Source organism: Mastacembelus armatus, chromosome 18 (assembly GCF_900324485.2).
Source record: "Mastacembelus armatus chromosome 18, fMasArm1.2, whole genome shotgun sequence".
Taxonomy (NCBI): Eukaryota; Metazoa; Chordata; class Actinopteri; order Synbranchiformes; family Mastacembelidae; genus Mastacembelus; species Mastacembelus armatus.
The window spans coordinates 15,694,809-15,717,508 of record NC_046650.1 but is presented as its reverse complement, the minus strand read 5'-3'; the positions used below and the strand labels follow the sequence as shown (position 1 = coordinate 15,717,508).

The window sequence follows — 22,700 nt, the reverse complement described above, 5'->3', positions numbered from 1 at the left end:
TAGATTGGGTAATTTTATATCAGCGTGCCACATTGTTGGTCCTTTTTAATGATAGCCAAATGAACTCTGGTTTGCGCCTGAGGCCAGGTGGGCTTTTCTGTGATTGGTGAGCAGCATGTAGTGCCTCAACCGGCCGTCAGGAGGGGCCCCTGCTGTGGACCGGGCACCTGGTCCTGTGGGCTTCGCTGAAGGAGTCTGTTGTTGTCATCAAATGTCCAGCTGAGCCCAAAGCCCATCACACAGGCCTGTAATGAGACTTAATGGGTGCTTTACCCTGACTTTTGCCTCCTTCAATGCCCTCAGTCTCATTACTAAGGCTTACTAGATCAGAGCTTCGTGTACTTGACACAGTGACCCAGATGGATATTACCTTGTGTGACCCCGTGAGGTCCGAGCAGACGGATTCTGCTGTGGTCCAAACAGCCTATCGCCCATTCCTCAGGGATTGAGGTATTACAGTAGATTAGCAGGAGTAATACCACGAAGGAGCACAGGTATGAGGGGGTCATGGGATCTCCTCAGGACATAAACACTAATGTTTGCTTTCAGGGAAAACAGCCACAGACACACTTCAGAGAAATCCAATTAGTTTAATTCGTAAAGTCTAATAGTCGTCTTTCCTCTGATCTGCCACTGTCCTTATTCCACCCGTTTTCCTCTTCCAGCCTGCTGTCAGAGACTCACAGACAGTTTTCCCATCATAGTACAAGTACAGGTATAAGGTACTGCATGAAAACAGTGTAGAACAAGAGGGTTGAGTCTTATATTTCACCTTCTGCAGCATAATATTTTCTATGGAGCCTAAATGACATATTTACAACGAACATACCAAAGTAATAACTATTCATAGCTGAGCTGCTCAGTAAATGGTTATTACAGTCAGAGAAACAGGAAAATTAGCAAAGGCAGCAGTTCTGTGGCTTCTGGTTATTCATTTTTACTGTACACCTGACAAGAGGAGGAGGAGGAGGACTTGAAAAGGCCGAAGAAAACCCTCTGAGAAAAGACACAACCCCCATCACATCCAGCTTTGTTTCAGAAACCAGTCAGATTATTAGTTGAACACGACACCTGGAGTCATTCAGTCAAATGTAAAATAATAAAAAAAAGCATGTCTTTTTTGTAGCATAGCTCATTTTATTGTTTAAACAGTTTTGCATAGGAAATATATCCACTTCCAGTAATTGACTGCAGTAAAAACAGCCGCTAGCAATATAGGCTGGATATAACAGTAACAATCACAAAAAGTTGAGCCTTTATTTACACTGACTTTAATCTTGTGGCAATTTTAGCCCCTGCACCAAATGTTACCAGCTTGAAGGCATCGCCTAATGCTCGGCGTTTCTAAAATCAATAAAAGAAGGGATATCAAGGCCTTCGCTATACAGTTCACAATGGACACCTGCGACTCCTAAACTGCAAATGAAAAGATAAAAAAACAAAAAAAAAAAAAGGTTTCCAAAAAGTCCTCTAAAACGTACATTCAGATACATACATAGACCTTTGCACACACTTGCAGTGTAACTACAATCACTACTGGAGACTGTTTACATATTGTTTTGGTGTTGTTGTTGTTGTTGTTTGTTTAGTATAACTCCACCACGGTTCATAAAGTAGAAATGTGTGCGCAGAGGGAAGTAAAAGTGCCACAAGACCCAAAAAGAAATCAGCCCTGCAGAGAAAACTGGTGACTATAATCTTAAGAAAAGACATTATTTCATCCTTTCACTGCACTTCATGTAGCACTGACCCCCCTCCCTCGCCCCAGAGAGAGAAAACAAATGAAATAAAACGAAGAATGAACATTTCCTCTCAAATTGTGAACAAGCGTGATGTGGGCGCTCTGTGCTGACATAATTAGAAAATTAATAAAATCACAAAAAAAGCTCCACACACATGAAAGAAGTCATAAAGGAGCGTATTTCCAGATGAGTTTGACACATTCTGCTCTGTGTGATGCTGTTTTTTTTTTTTTTTTTCCTCGTCACATATGAAAGTAAGTCTATCACATTGTACAATTATATACATCAGACACTTGGACATCTTGAACAGGCACTGCATTGCTTTCTTTTTGTCTTCTTTTGGTGAATGTTACATCCTGTAAAAATGCTGGTTTTCATGTTTTATAACAACCTGATGCCAAGTGACTAGCAGCTAGCCAAAGTATGGAAGGTGTGTATTGCTCATGTAGGATGAAAATGAAAGTCTGCATGTATACGCCCTCTCGGTCCCTAACGGATGTGTGAAAATCACACATATTGCATGAGTGCCACAGGTCCTCCTTGCATAAAGTTGTCTGGTTCTCGCTGATCAATGATCAATCACATAATACTTTCTAAAATAAGGTGGTTGTGAGTGTCAGACTCTGCCTCTGAACGAAGCTCTTGAAGCTGCTGACAAGGGTGGAGAAGGTTCAAGAGCTTTTTGTCAGGCTACATTCAGGCCCTGTGTGGCAATAAAAACACATAACCATGCCTGAACCCTCTGCCTCTTATCAGCTGGGAGGTACAGCACCCGAATCCTGCAGCACCGGCAAGTAAATGCAGCCTTGAGTGTGAATGGAGGGTTTCCTGTATCACATCAGGCATAGACAGCATGTGGAAAGTGCAAAATGAGAATGACGCCTTGATGCTTTTACTGATCTTAAGTAAAGAGTCTCAGCTCAGCACCGGCCGGTCGAATCAGAAACATGGCGAGATGCGGCGAGGTTTCCCCTGAAAAGAAACCACACCGCTGTGGTGCAATCTGAAAATTGGTTTTTAGTGACATCACCTCCCAGCTGCTGTAAGAAACACACTCACACCACCAAGAATTCACAACCATTTCCAAAAAAACTAAAAAAAAAAAGAACAAAAAATTTAGATAAATCACATCACACTTGCTATGGCCACACTAATGAAAGAACATCAATTCAAATATATTTATGAAGTGTTTCCCAAATGGAAATGTCTAAGCACTAACCAAGTTCAGAAATAATAATAATATTAATAATAAAAAAAAAAACCTTCATTGTTGTTGTTTTTTATATTTATGGATCTGTATAGAATATTTCCCACATTTTTAACTTTACATACAGAAACACAACAACCGATGAAAACATTTTAGATTCTACTAATCGGGGGGAAAATCTGGAGAGTTCTAACTCAAATCCATTCTCCAATACAAATAAACTAAACCCCAATTTTTTATTTAATTTTTTTTCCTAAAATGGAATTGACTCATTTTCCCCAGAATTGAAGATTTACAAATAAGGGCCTCAGAGAGCAACTCTCCAGAAGGTTTACAGTGTACAAACTCCTGTCCTGTGCAGGCTTTTTCCCATAGAAAGACCCTCATCTTCTCTCACTGTGTAGTGTCAGACGCACTCCATCACACACCCAGCTCGCTAACACACACACACACACACACTCTCAAGCTGCCAAAGCAGAGTTCAACCCCACAGACTACCGCTATCGATGCAACCAGGATATTTACCTTTATGTACAGTCTCCTATTCAATAAAACACCAACAGCACAGTGACCCTGACACACACACACACACACACACACACACACGCACACACTCTCTCTCTCTCACACACACACACACACACACTTGGGGACAATGCACTTCAGTGGGGTCTCCAATGGCCAAAGGCTGCAAAGCACTTACAGTTTTTCTTTTAAAAGAAAAAATGAATAAATCTAAACAAAGACAGAACAGTGCACATACAACGGGGTGACTTTTTCTATTTTTTCCTGCATAAGAAATCTGGGTGAAGATGGAGAGATGGAGCTTGACTTGAGGATTATTTTTTATTTTTTAAAAGAAAAAACATTTTCTGCTTCTCTAGCCCTCTGCTGGCGCCGGAGAGCTCTCGTTAGTACCGTCTCTCCGAGGGAAACGTTTCTTTCACGATTGTAGGGAAAGAGTGCAAACGGTGTCATAGCAGCATCGGAGGCGCTGCTCTCTGTGAGAAAAGTCTTTTTACTTCTTACATCAAAAATGATAGGATAATGATTGGTATAAATAATGCCCTGTTATACGCCTGAGAGATTTCGTTAGAGACTAGGGTCAGAACAGTGTACGGGGGGACACGACGATTGCCTATGTGCTATTTAAGTGCTATATTTTGTCTTCTAGTGGATTCTAGTTTAGTTCCTACTGGACAGGAAGGGAGAAAGCACCATGCTTCTGTGGTCCAGTGTTTACTCTATGGGGCTCTCTGCCAGGGGAAGTCTCTCTGTGCATATCGTATATACATTTATACAAATCTACTACTTATAAAATACTTTCTAAAGGCTTGCTTGAGTCTGTCTGGAACTGATTTGGACAGGCCTCACTAGCATTAGTCGGTGCGTGATTGTTGCGCAGGTCACAGGCCACTTCACTGATGTGTTTAAGGCATCTACTTGGGAATTGCATTCAGTGACGTCTAGACTAAGCACGGTGCAGGAGTCTACAAAAGCTCGCAGCGGGATCCGCCCTCGGCCGCGGCTTCACGGGATCTGAATGGGATTCCACGCAAAATGATTTCTCAAAATGATTGTCACACTCAAGTCAAGCCGTCTCTCCTGTGAAAAAATGAGCTCCTTCAAGGTCACATGCTAGCACCCCAGGTGGAAAGTTGAAAGTAAGAGTCACAGTAGACCAATCAGTGACTTTGCAGCCATAGAAAGCCAAGGGTGCATTTTTTTTTTTTTCCTAGAAAAATACCGCCCCTCCCCACTTAAAATCCCAAATTCAAAATACACTGGAACATGTCTCGCTGTCATTCGCAGGCCTATCTGCTGAAGAAAGAAAACAAAGACCTTGTCATACACTGCATAGAAAGCAGTCCCCACTTTGGTCAATAAAAAAGGAAAACACCCACAACAACAACAACATCATCATCAACAACAACGACAAACAACAATATCAACAAAATAAATGCATTACAATATTGTCTATCTCCAAACTAGCCTCTAATAATTGACGCATCTATTAAGCACTACCTACATAGGCAAAACTTGGTATTGCATAATTTTCATAATTCTGAATTCCACCCTCCACAATAGTAACTGGAAGATGAACAAAATGAGCATTGAGAAATATGAAAAACAAAAGATGACGTTATTAGAAAAACCACCAAAAAAAAACAAAAAAACAAACAAAAAAAAAATGCTGGTTGATTACAAACTTTAAAACGGCAACTATACACAGCCTTGATATGCAATGAAACTGTGAGATAGAGTAGTACATGAAGTTAAAAATCAACAATTTCATTCAGAGTACAAAACAATTCTTATCATAAAAATGTTAATTTTTTTCTATAATGATAAATGCAGCAAAAACAAGTGTAGTGATGTCTCTATATTCAAAGGCAAGGCACGTAATGTGGACTATATGTCATCGTGCAAATTAAGAGTATTGGAGAGATTTTCCTTGTATAAATATGCCTGGACTGGAGAGGCAATGGCTCAACATGCCATGCACAATTCTAGATTTCAGGGATTTGCCACCACCTGCATTCATAATTTCAGTTTTCGACCTCTTCCACTGTAGACTTAACCTTGCACAAGCTGCAGCTTTGCACATAAGCTGACTGCGCATTTGCATGAATTGTACATTTCCATGAATTAACACTTTGCATTTTATTTTTATTTTTTTTTTCCTGTAAACATAAGCTTTCGAAGCTGAGGGCCAAATGCATATATGTCTGCGAGCTTATTCTCTTCACACACTATATGTCCGTCTCTGTTCTTTACATATGTTCGATTGTTTTCTTTTGTTTCCAAAATAAATTAAAAGAGGGCTCAAAAGAAGTGCTGGTTTTGCTCAACGCTGCACAGGTAGCTTAGCGCTTGCCTTCAACGCTCTTTCACACGTGATGGTTTTCTCATCTGCAGAGACGGATATGTAACTGAAATCAAATTCCAATGTTTGCTTAAACATTTTACCCATAAAACCATTTTATATTTACCCCCTTCCTTTAGAGTCTTAGGGCTGACAGACTGATAGCTTCCCTTCAAAAATTCAATTGCACTTGCCTCTATTGAGATTTTCTTATTCTCTGTCTTTTTAAATCCTTTTGTAAAGGAGTTGCTAATTATTTATTGAGGGGTCCAATCTCAAGCCTGATATATTTAGTGTTTTTTGAAAACCGCATTAAGAGTTCTCAACTCTTACCATAAGTGTTTACATTAATTCTTGAAGTAAGTAGCAGTAAAGAATAAACAAAGTCAACAGATTTTCTGAACAAAGAGTCATATCACAGTCAACTGAAATCAAACCAAAGAAGAAACACTCTGAATTCACAATTTTTTTTGTTCTTATGGTGTACACAGTGAATCGCTCGACAGGGGGAAGCCTCTTTTCAAGAGGTCGGAGAGTTTAGAGTCTCGGAGCCTTCCACCAGGCAGAGGTTGTTGATACGCAGACCTCTTCACTTGTGTGTGTGAGTGTGTGTGTGTGTGTGTGTGTAAATCATGATTTTACATCCTCCCCCAACATGGAAAAATAGTAGGAATCGCCGCTAAGAGACTAGAGTGTCATGCAATAAAACATTAAGGCATCTATACATCACAGTATTTGAATGGATTGAAAAGTTCTGCAAACACAGCAACTGACTGGTGGGTGGTGGATGTGTGGGCCAGGAGACGGCAGACCCGAAGCTTTTTCTTTTTTCGTTCCTCTGAACCAACCCTCGACTTCGCTTCAGGGCCGGGGTCCGTCATGGGGAGGGATGGGAGTGGGGAGGGATGCGGCAGGGTCGAGACCGGGGTTTATTCAGAGCGGAAAGATTTTTGCAGCTCATGCTGCGTTGCTGGTTTCATCCATGGCTGCAGACACCTGTAGTGCTAGCTCTGCTTCACCAACACCCCCACCCACCCATCCACCTCAGGGAGCGAGGGGGTCGTCCGGCCTCAGTGTGTTCAGTTCCCTGTCTCAGCGGGGACCAGGGGCTCACCAATGATGTTTATGCTGTAGGTCTGGTGGACATTTGTTGGCAGAATCGGAGTCCCGTTCGACACTTGGAATGGAACTAAGCTCGCCCAGGTACCAGGACTGTGGGGAGAGAAAAACCACAGAGATGGAGCCATTAGTTACACGCCATTAACTTGTTTGTGCAGCATACAGTCAAACTCACATTCTTTCTTTCAATTATCTTTAAACAGTGCTCCGCTAACGACCAGCATTACTGCTCTGCTGACAGTCATCAAAGTTCAAGGTCTTAGTGTTGTTGTGCTCAGACAGGGAGCAGTAAACAGAAAGAAAAACGGCAACAGCGGCTCGTTAATCTGAGCTGAGGTGATCCCACTTGATTCCCAGTAAAGGACATCATGTGACGCAGAGCCTCTTCTCTGCAGCCGCCACACTATAGAAAAGCATGAGAAGGAGAGTGTGATTGGTGGTAGTGAAGGAAGAGGAGGGGGGTAAAAGCTGCGTGTGTGTGTGTGTGTGTGTGTGTGTGTGTGTGTATGTGTGTGTTGGGGTGGGGGGGGTCCCTACACAAAGCTGTCCCATCCCTATTCATCTCACTCTAATGGCAAAACAACACAGTGATTGTTCCTGTGGAGCAACGGTGCTAACTGAAAACGCGAGCGGGAACAAACAGCGTGTTGTTCCCAAGGGGCGCTGCGCTACGTAGATGTCAGATAATTAGCCACCCCCACCTCCTTTCCTCCCCCAGAGGCCCCCAGTGTGCACTCATCTAACACCCTCCCACCTCTCACATCACCCCCCGCTCGGAGAATACCTGTGTCGTACATTTGCTATCCGATCCACCAATAAACTTTTACTGCGTGCGACAGTTTGCTGTGGCAGCAGCTACAAGAGGCCAGCGGGAAAGACGGACGACTGCGGGCCAGAGGAAGTGAAGAGGAATCAGGGAAGAAGAGGAAAAATATGGAGGACAAGAAAAAAGTTGCACAACAGAGTAAAATGTGAAGATGCAGGTTTTTGCACAGACTTGATTCTTTGTGAAGCTTCAGAACAACAGACAACAGGCCGCGCTCATGAAAGCAACACAGTCTGCGTTCTATAGAAATCACTAGTCACTGCTCTTTTACTTAAAACAATGGAAGTGCAAATTCAATTCACCCTGTGTCCTGAAAGAGCCAGACTCTAACAAAGAGCGAAAGACAGAAAGGCAGAGATGTATTGAAAATAGAAACAAACATCAGTCAAGTTTTAGATCCCAGTGTGCAAAGAGTTAAGAACCACCAAGGCTAATCTTTTTTTTTCCCTGTCAAACCCATCCTCATGTTTTCTGCCCTCCCTCCTTCTCTCTCTCGTCCTGCCAAAAATCATCGGACAGGAAACGAAGGATTAAGTTTTTCCTACCTTGCTGAACAAAGAGCGCAAAGAGCGGCCAAGCTTTCTCTGCAGCTTTCTCACTTACTCTCCCTGCTCCTACCTTCCTCCTTCCATTTCTCCTCCCTGATGAAACTCCTCTCAGGTAATGCCTTACATTAATGGGACCACACAGATACAAAAGCAGACTCGCAGGCCTTTGTGCACACTACGCCGACAGATCGGTTCTAATCTTGTTAAAATCGATGCATGCCAGCTCAAATCTGCATCCCGTACCCTTAACTCTGAGGTAAAGATTCCTCCTGTCAGGCCCTGAGTCCATCCCATCACTGCTCATTGAGAGTCACACGTCACTAGAGTAAATTGCATCTGGGGAAAACAGACTATTTAATTCATTTTGCATAAAGCAATCACATACAGCCCAGACTTTTGATGCCACATTAAAGGAATTCTGGGTAATGTTGTTTAAATTCTTTCTCCAGTCGCCAACGGAGCAGAATTTGCGAGTGCAGCTTTAAAATGCCTCTATTTCTATGTATGTTCTGCTTTATGTTGCTGCACTTATGCAGGCCTAGAGATGATTACAAGCCTGAGTTCCATCGCTGTATTTCCTTAGCTAACCTTCAAGATGGCCTCTCTCTGCCCTGTCCAGCTCTCAGGCCGCACTAATTCTACTCCCTGCAAGCACAGCCTGGGCATACAGCGTGCTTCGTTTAAGGATTAGCTCTCTAAATTAGATTATCTAATGGCATCTTAATGGATTGCTGACCCATTTCCTGCACAATGGCAACATGCAAGTCTGGCAGCGTTTTAATTTGGGGGCTAGTACTGAAGAGGCATAGTGGAGCGCACCGTTTAAAGGGCAAGCAAGATAAAACAGGAATCCAACCGATTCCAGCTTTACATTGAATGGTTGTCTGTGAATAATCCATCAAGGAGAAAAAAAAAGTGTAATAGAATTACCATCCCATCCCTATAACAAAATAAACTAAATTCAGTTGGGATCTGTTTTATCTGTGCTCATTACTGTACACTCGCACAGACAAAAGCAGAGGAGGAATCAGAGACTTGGAGCTGTTGCAGGGGGTAGTTTTCTCTGCTACCTCCACTGGACTATTAGGAGGCCTGTTGAAGGGGGTCCAGCTCTGTGCATGTGTGCAAAAAAAAAAAAAAAAAAGTCTGTAACTTCAGCGGACACAAAATGAGCTGTACCCCCACACAAACACACACACACACACACACAGATGCTCCACACTTCCAGGGAAAAGGGGAAGAGGGAGACGTCACAGGAAAAGGCTTAGCTCAGCTTGCTCGCTCTGCCGTGGTGAAATGGTTCAGGTTTTTCCCCCAGAGAGGCACAGATACAGTATGGAGGCCGGGGGAGGCCAAGGGGGAGCTGCAGAGGGTGGGGTGGGGGGGGGGCTTTAAGTTAAAGAGAGTGAGGCATGACTTCAGCATAGAGTCAAACAAAGCTAAGCCTGTTAGAACATGGAAAATGTCCTCGCTCGGCTACTAATCTGACCTGGAATGACTTTTATTCTACAGGGTCTGACTTCGTTTACCGTAATGAGCTTCGCCAAAGTTTGTCCTATGACGTGAATATTTTTGTGCAAAGTCTAAATCGTTTTACAATCAGGACAAATTAAAGTTCAAATACGTGTTGCTTTCATTAGAGATGCAAGAAATATTAGGTTTCTACTTCCTGAAGATTTAGTGTATTTTATGGGACATTTTAAAAAGAGAAGGATCTATTTGGGGAAAAAGAAGATTGTGTAACAGGACAGAGACAAACCAAATACAGCTTCAACCAAATCCAATGCTCTGTTAAGGTGGACAAGATTTTACAAAACTAATAATGTAAAAACACTAGAAATTACTTGGAAAGGTGGAAAACAAGAAAAGGCAGGAAAGGAGGGAAAAAGAAACAGACAAAGTGTGTTTTCTGCGGTCAATGCACGACCTCCTCACAGAAGTCTGACTTGTAACTTCTGTGACAGACACAACAGCAACAACAGTCACAGAAAACTGCATTTATATGTAAATGTTTATGCAAAAATATGTGAATTTCTAAAAATGTGAGGAGCAAACAACAACCAAGAAAATCATACATTGTGTGGCATTATTAATTTTTCAAGTGTGTGTGTGTGTGTGTGTGTGTGTGGGTGTGTTGGTGCATGTGTGTGTGGTGTAAGAGAGACAGAGAGATGGAATGAAAGAATGAAAAGGTTACCTTTGCCAAGTAATCCCCAAAGTGTCGTCAGTGGCACTGGGGCCATAATGCCTGCCGTTTTGAGTCACGCTCCAGTCACACTTCCTCAGCTGTCAATTGAAACCTAGCAGTCAGATCAACTGGGCCAAGACAACTTCCACTTCAGATTACACTACAACTCAGTACTGTATACACAAATGCATGCAAAAGAGCCAAACAGACTGCAGAATGAGTCCTAACTGTTGCTGGAATATGAAAAGCAGCATTTCTTGGGGGAAACAACAGTAAAAATCAAAGCTATGGATAAAAGAGACATAAAGAAAAAATCATGCAGTCACAGTTAGTGGTAACAGCTAACCTGGAAGTAAAAAAATGCAGTTAGTTAGTTACAAATTAAGTTGCAAGATGCATCATATCGGTAGTTCATCTGTGAGTGGTTGCTCACAGGTGAAGCCGTCCAATCCGCTGGATGCATGCACCCTTTGCTGTAAGTGCACTTTCAGATTCAGGACGCGGGACGCATGCCCTCAAGCATGCAGACTGGTTTTTCATTAGCTAATTGTTTTTATTGATTAGGGGTCAAAATTACAATGTAGTTCAAGAGCATGCACACACACACACACACACACACGCACACACACACACGCACACACACAAACCCTTTCCCCCTCTCTTAAGACATGCCAACCTTACATACAGATTACAAATTACTGCAACAAAAAAGCCACACACAAACTGTGCCTCCTTTGCATGCATTATGCGTGCGCACGTGTCTGCAATCCAGCTGAGAGCTATCTCTGCCAATACCAACCTAACCTTGCCCTGTGGTCAACACATTCATTTAGTAATGCACCGGGATAAAACTGCACTGTTAGCACTCTGCGTGCAGCGGCAGACGTTTTGCAGAGGCTCTTAAAAGGGATTTAATCAGATATACGCATACGCTGAATATTCAAAGCCATTTGCAGTGGTCAAGAAATGTGGTGTTTTTCCTCCGAGCACCTGGACGAACACATCAGGAGGAGATGAAGAAGGTACTTAACCCATACTTAAATTCAGGGACGTGTCTTTGTTATGTTCCTTCATTTTTTTCTGGAACAAATGTGAAACGGTGGCAGGAAACAGAGCGTTTTAGGAGTGACTCCCACAGAGAACTGCTCCACACAATAATGGCCTTGTGTTATTATTTAATATATTAGTTTCATTTGGTTGGTTGCTTTAAATAGTAAAACTGAACAAGAACCAGTGCATCTTGTTCCATCCAGTGTGTTTTCTGTGATTCTATCAAAGGTTGGGAGACTGAACCCCCATGCTGCTCCCGCGCTCTCCAACCTGACAAAAGCTTGGAGAGAATGTGCGGGTTGGGCCAGACGCTCGGTGCCACCGCTCCTCGAGGGGCTCGCCATCTGTCCGCTGGCACCGGCACTTCAGAGTGGCACAGGCAGCGGGGAGGAGGGGGATGGAGCCGGGAAACGTTAGCAAACAGATGCGGGCAGATTGTGGATTAGGATCCTTCCTTAGATAATACCAAATGACATCTGATCACGGATCTTTCCCTGCGGAATGCTAGATGGTGGCATTCCCTCGAGGGGTTAACCAAGGCGAGAGATGAATGGAGGGTTTTCACACATTTGCTGCCTGGGAATCGTAGAGCAGGTGTGGGAGCGTGTGGTGGTGTTGTTTTGTTTTGTTTGTTTTTTGTTTTGTTTTTTTTTCATTTTTGAAGCCTACAATGTGTGTGTGTGTGTGTGTGTGTGTGTACGTAGGGAATTCTATTTTAGTGGTGCCACATTTTAAAAAAGCTTCTGCTCTGAAAAGTGTATTTTTTTTAAAGCTTTATAACCAAATTATTATTATTTTACAGTAATAAAATAATTTAATTACCAATCAGAATTTGGAATTAACTCCATAGTTGGAGATCTGAGATCTAGGAGATCTGTGTGTGTGTGTGTGTGTGTGTGTGTGTGACATCTTTGCCTTTCCTACCCAGACAGGCTGTGACTAAACTACTAAAAGTGTGAGTAAAACCACGTGGATCCCGCGCAGTAGGTCGATGAGTATTCGGTGAAAGTGTTTAGTCGAGAGGGACTTGGCTCGGAGTCAGTCCTGCTCTGCGAGGCCAGATCCCCGTCCATTAAATCATAGCACAGAAAATAAAAACAACTGTGACAAGCAGAAGCCTGATGAATCGATGTGGAGACTGTTTAGAGTTCCTTAAGCCGACAAGATTTCTTCATCTGGACATAGTATGTCACTGCTCTGCATACAAATCTTTATTTCTTAATCTGAAGTTCGTCTTGACGAAACGCTTTCCAAACTGAATAAGTCCATACCTGAGTGGATGCGTTCTGCTCCGAGAGGCCTCGGATAATTTATGCTTTGTCTTGTCCGTGCAACGGGATCACAGAAATATGTTTGAAGATAATTCAATTTGGGATGATTACAATTTATCAGATAAAAGTAACAGCCATTGTTTTTTATTATTTTTTCATACTGTAATTCTTAGGAGGATATTTATATATCTGGCTGATTTACCCTTCAAATTCTGGAAACAAAAAAGCTTTTTGCCTCTGGGGCCACAGCTTTGGACAACATTCAGCGGCTCATGCAGCTACGCTCACACTGCTGCTGTGTTGTGTAGTCACTCTGTGTGCCGCTCAGAGTAGCCGGGCTACTAGAAAATGTGGAAGACAAACTGTGCGACATCAGCCAAGTGAATCCTCCCTCTCCTCCTCCTCCTCCTCTGGAAGAAAAGCATCCTACGACCGCTGACATACACTGACTGTTTGCTCTGATTTTAGGAAAACTGGGGGAAAGAAAGGCAGAGAGAAAAAGAAAGAAAGAGGAGCGAGGAAACAGAGGCCAGCTTTGTCATTTTTACTAAGCATTAAAAAAAAAAAAAAAAAAAAAAAAAAGAGCTGAGGAGAAGCCCAGCCATCATTATGTAGCCGCGTGCAGATGCATTCAATTAGTTGTGGTTGGAAAAGCCTTGGCCTCAGACCAGCACTTTCAATAAGATGGGGTGGGGGAGAGCACTCTCTCCCATCCGCAACACTCCTAACCCACACAAACACAAACACACTCACACACACGGACACACACAGGGGTCACCACATCTGTCCTATGAACGCTGCTGGGACAACCGCGACGCCAGCGCTAAATATTCGGCTTGTGTATCGTAAACGTGTGTGTACGCTGATTATATGTGTGTGTGTGTGTGTGTGTGTGTGTGAGCGTTTCTACAGTAATGTGTAGAGGAAGTACAGTTGTGCACAAAGACACCCACATGTCCCATCCATCTCCTAAGTAGTGGCCACACAATGACCGCGAATTTCCTGACACGCTGTTTTCTTTCTTAAAAGTGACCTCAGGACGTAGATGTTCTCCATCACTACACTTAAACACACTCACTCCACATGATATTCATAGTTTTATCCGCACTGAAAATGGCACTTCCATAGCATTTTTTACTTTATAGATGTATTACGGCTGAGATTAAAAATATCTTTGCCATATAAAGCAGATATAATTCAGAAGATATGAAACTGGAGGTGATTTGAGGATGTTCAAATATCAGTGCTCCTTTTTAAGTGGAATCAGAATTGTTAGTGACACTAAAACCTTTGCTAACACAGCAGCAAGAGGAGAACAGCATGATACAAGTTAACGCTAATAAGATTTGATTATCATAATGACTTGCTATCTTTCACTGTGCCTCGTTCCTTTTGTTGCTTATTGTCTTGCTGGAAGTGCAACCTCGGCCTACCAGCGCTCTGATCTAGAAGCGCTCTGATCTAACAACATGTTTTAACGCTAACAAATCTAATTCAGAGTGTGACTGGCAAATGAAAGGATAAGAGGAGCAGGTGAGCTGAGTGCCGGAGGTGGGTGGGGGGAGATCTCACCTGCTGCTGGTGAAGGAAGGTGGGATCTCTAGGGCTCAGGCCTACAAAACGATTAGCCGTCGGGGTGCCAGGGGCTGAGTAGCCTGGGTAACACACCATCACAAAAACACAGAGACGTGCTTGTATCACAATTAGGATTTAACATGTAGCTGTAAAAAGTACAAGAGGAGCTCCACAGTGTTCTGCTCTGGGCCCACTTGTATTTGGACATTTTGTCAACAAGCATGGCATCATAACAATCACAAATACACAATATTTTTAGATTCTTATATATAATTGTCAGTGATAAAGTGCAATAGACTTGAAGCCATGAATCAGAAAAGGCATTGAAACACTGAAATAATATTTTTCTCCTTATGACCATTTTAAGTTCAAACCATTATATGTCTATGTGGGTGACCTTTAGTGGAACTCACCTTCTGTGGATGTGGTGATGGGCTTAGTGTCGGGCATGGAGAGCGAGACGGGTCGCACGGCGCTGTGGTGTGGGGAGGGAGCCAAGACTGGGGTGAAGTGGCCTGGGACCTTTCCTACCACCTGACCGCTGCTGTTAGGCTGCAGGTGTGTTACAGACAAGCAGAAAACACACTTCAGCACAAATTTCAAATTTGTTTAGTATAGTGAGAACAATGGTCAAAGCCACTTGTGCTTGAAGTGAAAACAAAGTCCAAAATCTAAAATATTGGCAGGAATTTATAAATTACAAAGTGTCAGTAACTTCTGTTTGGATAACAGCAAAACTCAATTAAGACAGAAAGCCCAGAGGGTAATGCTTTCCTAAAGGTGCACATAAAAGAACTGCATTTGTTTTGACTACCATCAAAACCTCCTACCTCATGAGAAAAACTTACATTTACAAGCCCTTGTTTGCCTGCAAATGCGCAGCTGAACTGGATCTCAATAAACCAACACAAGCGTGGAACAAGCTGCACTTTTCCAAAACGGCTAGTACGGAACAAACTGGATGTCCAACACCCCCCACCCCCCACCCACGACTGATCTATTTGCCCTCAAAAATATAAAATCAGCAACAAAAGGTGACACTTACACTTAATGCTCTGCCTGCAGAAAAGCTTTTTACTACTTTCAGTCGCCGTGTTGTCACAGTTATTACTAAAACTCTGGGGGGTGCACGAGCAACAATAGATCCTCAGTTACTGGCAGTGGGTTTCCTACATGATTTTAAACAATGATTTTAATGGCGCTCATAAATGGAATTTAGGAGGACCCGGGCGTGAAAAGACATCGAGAGCAGCGGACTGGCCTGCCACAATGGTGTGAATGCACGAGCATTGAGAGCGAGGCACAGACTATATATGTGGAGAAAGAAAGAAAGGAAGCTAGTGGGAGCTACTCTTTCAGGCGGCTGGAGACTGTCTGGGGTGTTCGTTTCAGGGCCGCCCCGAGTTCAAAACTCAAACAGGCCTTTTTGGAAAAGAATTGTATCCACAGGGTTCCCTCCGATGTGAATAGCATGTTTAATTAGAGTGTAATATAATCTGCGTTAAAGCAAGCATAAAAACATTCTGGCACTCATCCATGGGATTATAAGCGCTGTGTTATTTGTTGAACTCCCCCACTCTCTCCTTCCCCCAACTGGTCTTCCAGTGCTCTCTCTTCCCCGCCGGACCCCACCAAGCCCTCTCTCCTTTTTCCAGCACCCCAGCAGAGGGCCAGTTAATTCTGCACAACAGCCGGGCCCCGGCAACGGCAAATATTTACAACCTTTATCATTCCCCGCGGTTTTTCTCTGGAGTAACAGTCTCTCCTCCCCCCCTCTAACCCGCTCCCTGCTCTGGAGATGGAGCCGTCTACGAGGCCTTTGTTTACAGTGAGAACAGCGGGGATATAAAACTCACATAAATATCACACGGCTCTCTCATCTATAGAGACGCCTGCTCTCTCTCCAACACACTGGCCGCAGTGTGTACCCAGAATGTATAAAAGCCCAGCGCTATTTGATTTACTGCAGTGTCTTGATACAGTTTGGTCACGTGCAGCTGCAACTGCAGTAGTTTAGTTGACTTTTTTTATGGAGTCATCAAGTTGTTTGTTTTAAACAAAAATAAGACGGAGCTATAACCTTCTATGTAACAGAAAATATATCTTTCAGTCTGGGATTGGCCTGCAGAACGGCCTGTGGGTTTTATATCACTGTAACTGAAGTCTCTCAATTATTCTAATGAATTGACTCCTTATAATGACGACTGTATTTATAGGTTTGTCTGAATATGTTGATTATACCCTCACAGCTCTAAAGCAAGAAGTGTGTGTCCATTTAGAGGTTCTCGAGAGAACATCCTATCAAAGTGTGTTCAGATTAAAGGCTTAAAATGTCTAATTCACAGTTTGTTATATGGTTTGTTTTTTTGGGACTTGAGCACAGCACAGACAAAAACCAGTTGCATAAAAACGTCATTATCCAATTCACGTCATTCTGACCTTCCCCATAAATAAAGAGAATGACCAGGAGCAGGTTTTTGATAAAAAAAAAAAAAGGGGATGATGTTTCCCTGCTTGCAAATGCACCAATAAGGCAGTAATGAAATAATGAAAAACGCATGCTATAATTTATTTTATCATTAATCTCTTGGGGTCAGATGGGAGTAGAGCCGAACAAGATAACAAAGAACTACTCGAGGCTGTAGGACTGGTGCCAAAGGAGCCTCAGACAGAGAGAAGACCGACCTGGCTGCTCTGTGGGCTGGACGGGTCGTATGACGGCACGTAGCTCTTGAGGGGATCAGCAGGGTTGAGGTGGGGCGGGTAGCGGATGGTGGGGTGAGAGAAGTAGGGCGACGGCGCCGGGGGCAAGATCGCAGAGGCCGAGAACTGCAGCGGCGAGTGCGGAGGGGGGCTCCTCGTCGATATAACTGCAGGAAAGAAGAAGAGTCGAGAGGAAGAAGATAAATGTCGAGTTAGTATGGGAGGGAGTTTGGATAGAGCGATCATCATTGATCTACGAGCTGAATTAGACATTGACACAGATCTTTCAACTGCATTTACGGGGAAAAGATCAATGAGAGCGAGACCAGGAACTCACCGCTGTGTCCCACACCTGTTAGACCTGGGTGGTGAGGCTGAGGGAACGTGCTGAGACGTGGAGAGGAGTCCTGCGGGGAAGTGGGGCTGAACAACGGCTTCTCAGGCTTCTTCATTGTAGGAGAGGACATGTCTGCTAGGAGGCAAAACACACAGATGCAGACACATAGACAGAAAATGTGCACGTGCCTCGTTAAACACCCCTTCGCCTTAAAGGTCTACGCGTTCTCTCGTCATGTGCTCACAGGCCGAGAAGCGAGAGACATGACAGTGAGGAATTAATCCCAGCTTCTGTGAAATCAACTGACTTCACCAATGAACAAAAACAAACACTCCAAAGTTAATTAATAACATCATTTCCTTAGAGCTTCTGCTAACACTTCCTCTAAAGTGCCAAAAATGAATTACGGTTGAAATTAGGCAGAATCTGATCTGCATGGGATTAGTATTATCAGGGGACGCCTTCCTTCAACAAATGAGAAACATACTTTGCAAATTAAAGACGCTGCAAAGGGTCAAAAATCCCATAGAATCTGTGGAACCATCACCATTCACTGGACATGTCCAAGAAATGTAAATCCTGTGAAAATGTGGCTTTTGTCGCGATTAATTCCCACGAACTGACACACGGTCGATCAAACGGGACTTAAGGATTTCAAGGCCATCACGTAATCTTCAGTAGAATATTCCACTGTAACATCTGCTCGCCTCACACTTGGACGCGGTCTGACAAGCTTCTGTAATTCTCCATGAATAATCCTCAAGGCTCAGCAAAAGATACGAAATTTGTTTGGGAAATTTTTCGAATTTGTTCTATAAAGTGAAAACTGTGTGAACAAACTCTCACAAGTTGCTCATCACTGCTGCTCCACACTTTCATGAGCAATGTTCTGCTGCCACGGCTGTGGGGTTTTCAATTTTCCATGGGAAGACCAGAGTCTAGAGGGAACGTGATAACAAATAGACGTCTGTGTGCACTCCTTCTACGAACATTCATCAAATGCATTTCTGCTCTGTCACAGATTCTTGGGGTGTATACGTTTCAAATCATCCATATCTTTACCCCAAAACTTTGCTATATTAACCCCGTTGCTGGGGTTTTTCTGTTCCCTGCCTTTTCCCACAACAGGGAAGGATCCACCCGAGTGACGGGAAGAATCACTCAGAGGAGAGAGCGACAAAGGTGGCTGGAATTCAGGGGGATTTCCCAGTCTGAGGTTACAAGAGGATACAGGCTTAAGTGCTTTCAGTTTTGTGTCAGAGGGAGAAACGCCATTGACAAGATTGATATCGCTGCTTACTGTTTCCATGTAAAAATGTTTTTTATACTTTCTACCATGTAGGCGTTCAGCTCTTCCTCTCCTGCTATAGTAATTAAATCCTACAGACTGCCTCAGGAAATTAAACTGGACAATTAATTAACAGAAATTAAATACTTTAAAGACCTTTAAATAAAAAAGGTCCAGAGTATTCTTGTATTTCTATCAGATTCGTTGTCTTTTGTTGTTTGATAGATTTTCTACTAAATGGGTGAATCTGCACCAAAACACTAAAAAAAAAAATACCACAAAAATCTCCAGTTGTTAAAGTGCAGAGTCCTTTCCCAGAGCAGACTTTCAGAGAGGAACTATGTCTTCTTCCACTACATGGTGAGGTTTTGTCCAATGACAACCATGTGCAAGAAATGACTGCTTGGCACTTGGGAGGCCTCATATGGATTTAATATCACCCCACTTCTCATTTATTCTCTCCTGACAGAATAATGGCTGTCTTTGGAGAGTTTCCTACCCACTGCTTTCCCTTTCGCCTCAACCCAAGTGTCTGAGTTTACACTGAGCAATGCTTGCAGGCCTTGTGCAAAGGGACATGTTGAAATTTCTTGTACCCACAGTGGGCTGTGGTTGAATCCCACTACTGCTGTGTCTCTTGTGCATCATCTGGTGTTTTCCTCCGTCAGCCTTCCTACTTATGATATTAAAATAAAAAAGGAGTAGAAAAAAAAAACCCAAAGCTGGAACTGCAGAATGGAGGAAAAGTAGGGCGTTTGACACAAAAATGTTTCCTGCCACCTCTGTTGGGTACAATCCAGAGGCTGAGCAGGCAGCAGTGTGGAACGTCAGCAGATAGTGAGAATGATCTGGAAACATGGGGCAGTGAGGCCTTAATTAAAAGGGGGCGATGGGCTCTGCTCTGCACCAGGAGACCACGTAATGAGACATGCAAGCTGTCCCGTGAGGACCTCGCTTTGTCTCTCCAACTGAAACCACCACACAAAACAGAACACTTTTTTCTCGGAGTCTTACTTCCACCGCCAGCTAGTCCTGTGCAGTAAAGTACATCTAATTGCTCTGAATGAAATTTACAAACAGGAATTCAAATGGGACTGAATTTGACTGACGCCCAGGGATGTAGTCGTCTTGGTATGTGTTTTGGGAGGGCTGAACAGGTTTCTGTGCACAGAAACCAGGTGCAGTTCATTCACAGTGAAGTACAGTGGCTTATGACAATATAGGTGGTCAAATAAAAACAGCAAAATCACCTCCGTCTCTGTCGTGCCAGTTTGCCCGGCTGCTGGCTGGAGAGCTGGGTGACGAGTAGAAGTCGGGTCCAGTCGGGCTGGTGTCCATGTTCTCCTCCATGTTGACAGTTTTGGGCCTTTTGCTGCAGAAAGACAAGTTTTGCACTTATTTAAAGAAACTGTTCTAAATCTACATGAAAGTGAATAAGGATCTTTCTCATGCAATGGTTAATTTCAGCTCTGCCCTGAACAGAACGTCACTAAGATATTTCTGGGTTAATAAGAATATAATCAAAGTAGGACATGTCACTGCTGGGATGCCAGAACACAAGGACTTTCTGCCCAAACTTTGCCCGCAAAGTTGTTGCTGTAACATCGGCTGACCTGCCGGGAGGGGAGGACAGGGAGCGGTGCAGCCCCACGCTGGAGTTCAGGTCGTGATAGTAAGGTTGGCTGGGCATGTCGGCCATGGAGAAGTTTACTGCTGCACCATGGGTGATGGGCACTGTGGAGGACACAGAGAGGCGGTTATGCTGTAATCACTGCAAAGAACTTCAATGTCAGCAGAGTTGTCAGACTGAGTGACTGCTGTGTCTTCCTCTATCCTTGCACCTAGAGACGCACAATTAATTGTGAAATAGCTTGACTGTCTGTTATTTATGCTGTGCGTTTAGGGGCACTGTGCATCAAATTAAGCGCTCCCCATTCACAGGTTAACAGTCTGACCATCAGCAGCATTTCTGCTGAGCACTCTGATTAACAAGTCACTGCAGCTCACACGGCCGTGGCTGCAGGCAGGAATATCTTTAGTCCACATGCAAATTAATGGATGAATCTTTTTTTATTTGATGCTGAATTAATTTTATTCATTTGTCTTATTATTTTCAGCAAAACAACAATGACAAGTGTTTCTATTTTCTTTAAAAGATGTGGTTCCTTTTGGTGCACAACAGAATCACCTGTGATGCCTCTAAATGTGTTTGAGCTCTAAAGGAAATCTTTAGAAATGTTGAAAATCACCAACATTTTCTTGACTCAGCGTGATACTCAGCAGTTTCCTCACACGGTGATTTACAGTCAAAAAGGTGTTGTTTTTCTCGCTGCGGTCAAGGTGAGGGATATTGTTTCAAGGGAGGCCAAGCCAGTGTTTACAGAACAAAAGGAGTTCACCACCCATCCCTGCTCTCTCCCTGCTCTCTCCCTGTTCAGTGTGTGGCCCGCGAGGCAGCCTGCAGCTCGAGCGGTTGGTTGGTTTGGAGTCGATGAGAGGATGGAGTGTGTGGCGCCGTCTGTTGTGGTCTGAGGTTCACCACTGGCATGATCCCTCCGCCAGCCTCCGCCCTGGCAGCCCACTGTAGTCCTGGCAAAGGCCCCTACCCGCTGCTACCCATACTGAGCTGTCTGTGGAGGAATGCTTCCGGCCCAAGGATGCTGAATACAAAACCATTTGTTTGTCATTCATGGCTGAGGATACCCCCAACCATCTCTCTCTCTATCGCTGTCTCTCTTCTCAGCTCTGCATAATATTTGTGACGCCACTTGTCCGCCCTGCCAATCTTCTCATTTAATAATCTGGGCTTTGACATTTACGCTGACAAAAAAAAAGAAACTGTGTTTGAAACAATGATGCTGCAAACAATACGAGCCTCACAGAGCGTCTTCCTGCAGGGAGGAAGCCCTGCAAAAGTTTAGATCAAATTTAACTTTGGACACATTTTCTGTTGACCGAATATTTTTGCACATGTAGCCGAGGCTCCTGTTGCATTAATGAGTGTCCTCGTCAAAATGCTGCATCGCAAGCCAGCCTTGAACTCTGCAGCTCCCTTTGATGGACTTCAAAGAATGTCTCAACAGCCTGGAGAGTTGGGAGAGAAGTGCGATGACGGACGAGCGGCTGCTTAGATATCTTCCCAGGGAGTGACCGGCTGAGTGAGTGACAATTCCTGTGCGTCCATCGACCTTTTTAAAATTCCAGCTCGGCTTTAGTGAAACCCGGCTCAGTCACATGAGAGCGAGCACGGCGGCGCAGTGGCCATCTGGTCAGGGGGCAAATTAAACACTAAACAAAAACACAGTCTTTCAAAGCATATTCAGTGTCTGAGCACTGAAACAAGAGGGAGCTGCCTTTTAGGTGGTTAAGACGACGCAGTCCGTGCTCCTACAGCACAAACACTATGAAACAGTCACTAAACACAAACCAAGGTCAGCATTAAATAGGATTTGCACTTCCCAGTCCATACAAGTTCATGGCTACTTATGAGGATCTTCCTTTTATTTAGAGGGTTTGAGCTGTAAACTCTTGTGTTCAAGCATCAGATTTTCTACAGTAAGAAATCAGTGAGCTGTCTGCATCTCTGCTGCTTGAAGAAACTGGACCATTGTTTGAAAAATGACATTAGCATAAACATTGCAGCTCCAAGCTAAAATATTCCTGTTGCTGAAGTCACAGGAGTGAACAGGAATTTAAAAAAACCAGTCTGAATCTAAGCGTGAGACCAGAACTGACTGGTGCATACACAGAAACACACAGCTGCACAGCTAAGTTTCTTTTCAACACATGGTGGCCGTGACTGGAGTCTTTGTGCAGTGCAGGCACATTCCCGGACTGCAGCCTGAGCTCAGAGGCACAACAGGTAAACGGGGCCTCGGGGTGCCCAGAGGTAAGAGAACTCCTGGAAGAATAACTGTCAACGGCTTAACAGAGAGCAGACATGTCTGTGCAGATGCACACAGGTTCATACAAATTGCTGC

General features: G+C 43.7%; 1 protein-coding gene across 6 annotated transcripts in view; it reads right to left on the bottom strand.

The window, feature by feature from the left end:
- Nucleotides 1-1,123: 1,123 nt before the first annotated feature.
- Nucleotides 1,124-22,700, bottom strand: part of LOC113138855 (nuclear factor 1 B-type) — a 59,937-nt gene continuing 38,360 nt past the window's right edge. For 2 of the 6 annotated variants that reach the window (XM_026321690.1, XM_026321673.1), the window contains exons 5-12: nucleotides 20,334-20,454; nucleotides 19,971-20,092; nucleotides 17,433-17,567; nucleotides 17,078-17,262; nucleotides 14,806-14,944; nucleotides 14,390-14,472; nucleotides 10,506-10,594; nucleotides 1,124-7,027 (exon numbers count right to left, since the gene is read on the bottom strand). In XM_026321690.1, the coding sequence (XP_026177475.1) occupies nucleotides 6,895-7,027; nucleotides 10,506-10,594; nucleotides 14,390-14,472; nucleotides 14,806-14,944; nucleotides 17,078-17,262; nucleotides 17,433-17,567; nucleotides 19,971-20,092; nucleotides 20,334-20,454 (1,007 nt within the window). In that variant the 3' untranslated portion in view covers nucleotides 1,124-6,894. The remainder of the gene's footprint in view (nucleotides 7,028-10,505; nucleotides 10,595-14,389; nucleotides 14,473-14,805; nucleotides 14,945-17,077; nucleotides 17,263-17,432; nucleotides 17,568-19,970; nucleotides 20,093-20,333; nucleotides 20,455-22,700) is intronic. The other 4 variants (XM_033325684.1, XM_026321681.1, XM_026321698.1 and 1 more) reach the window with 3 other exon arrangements.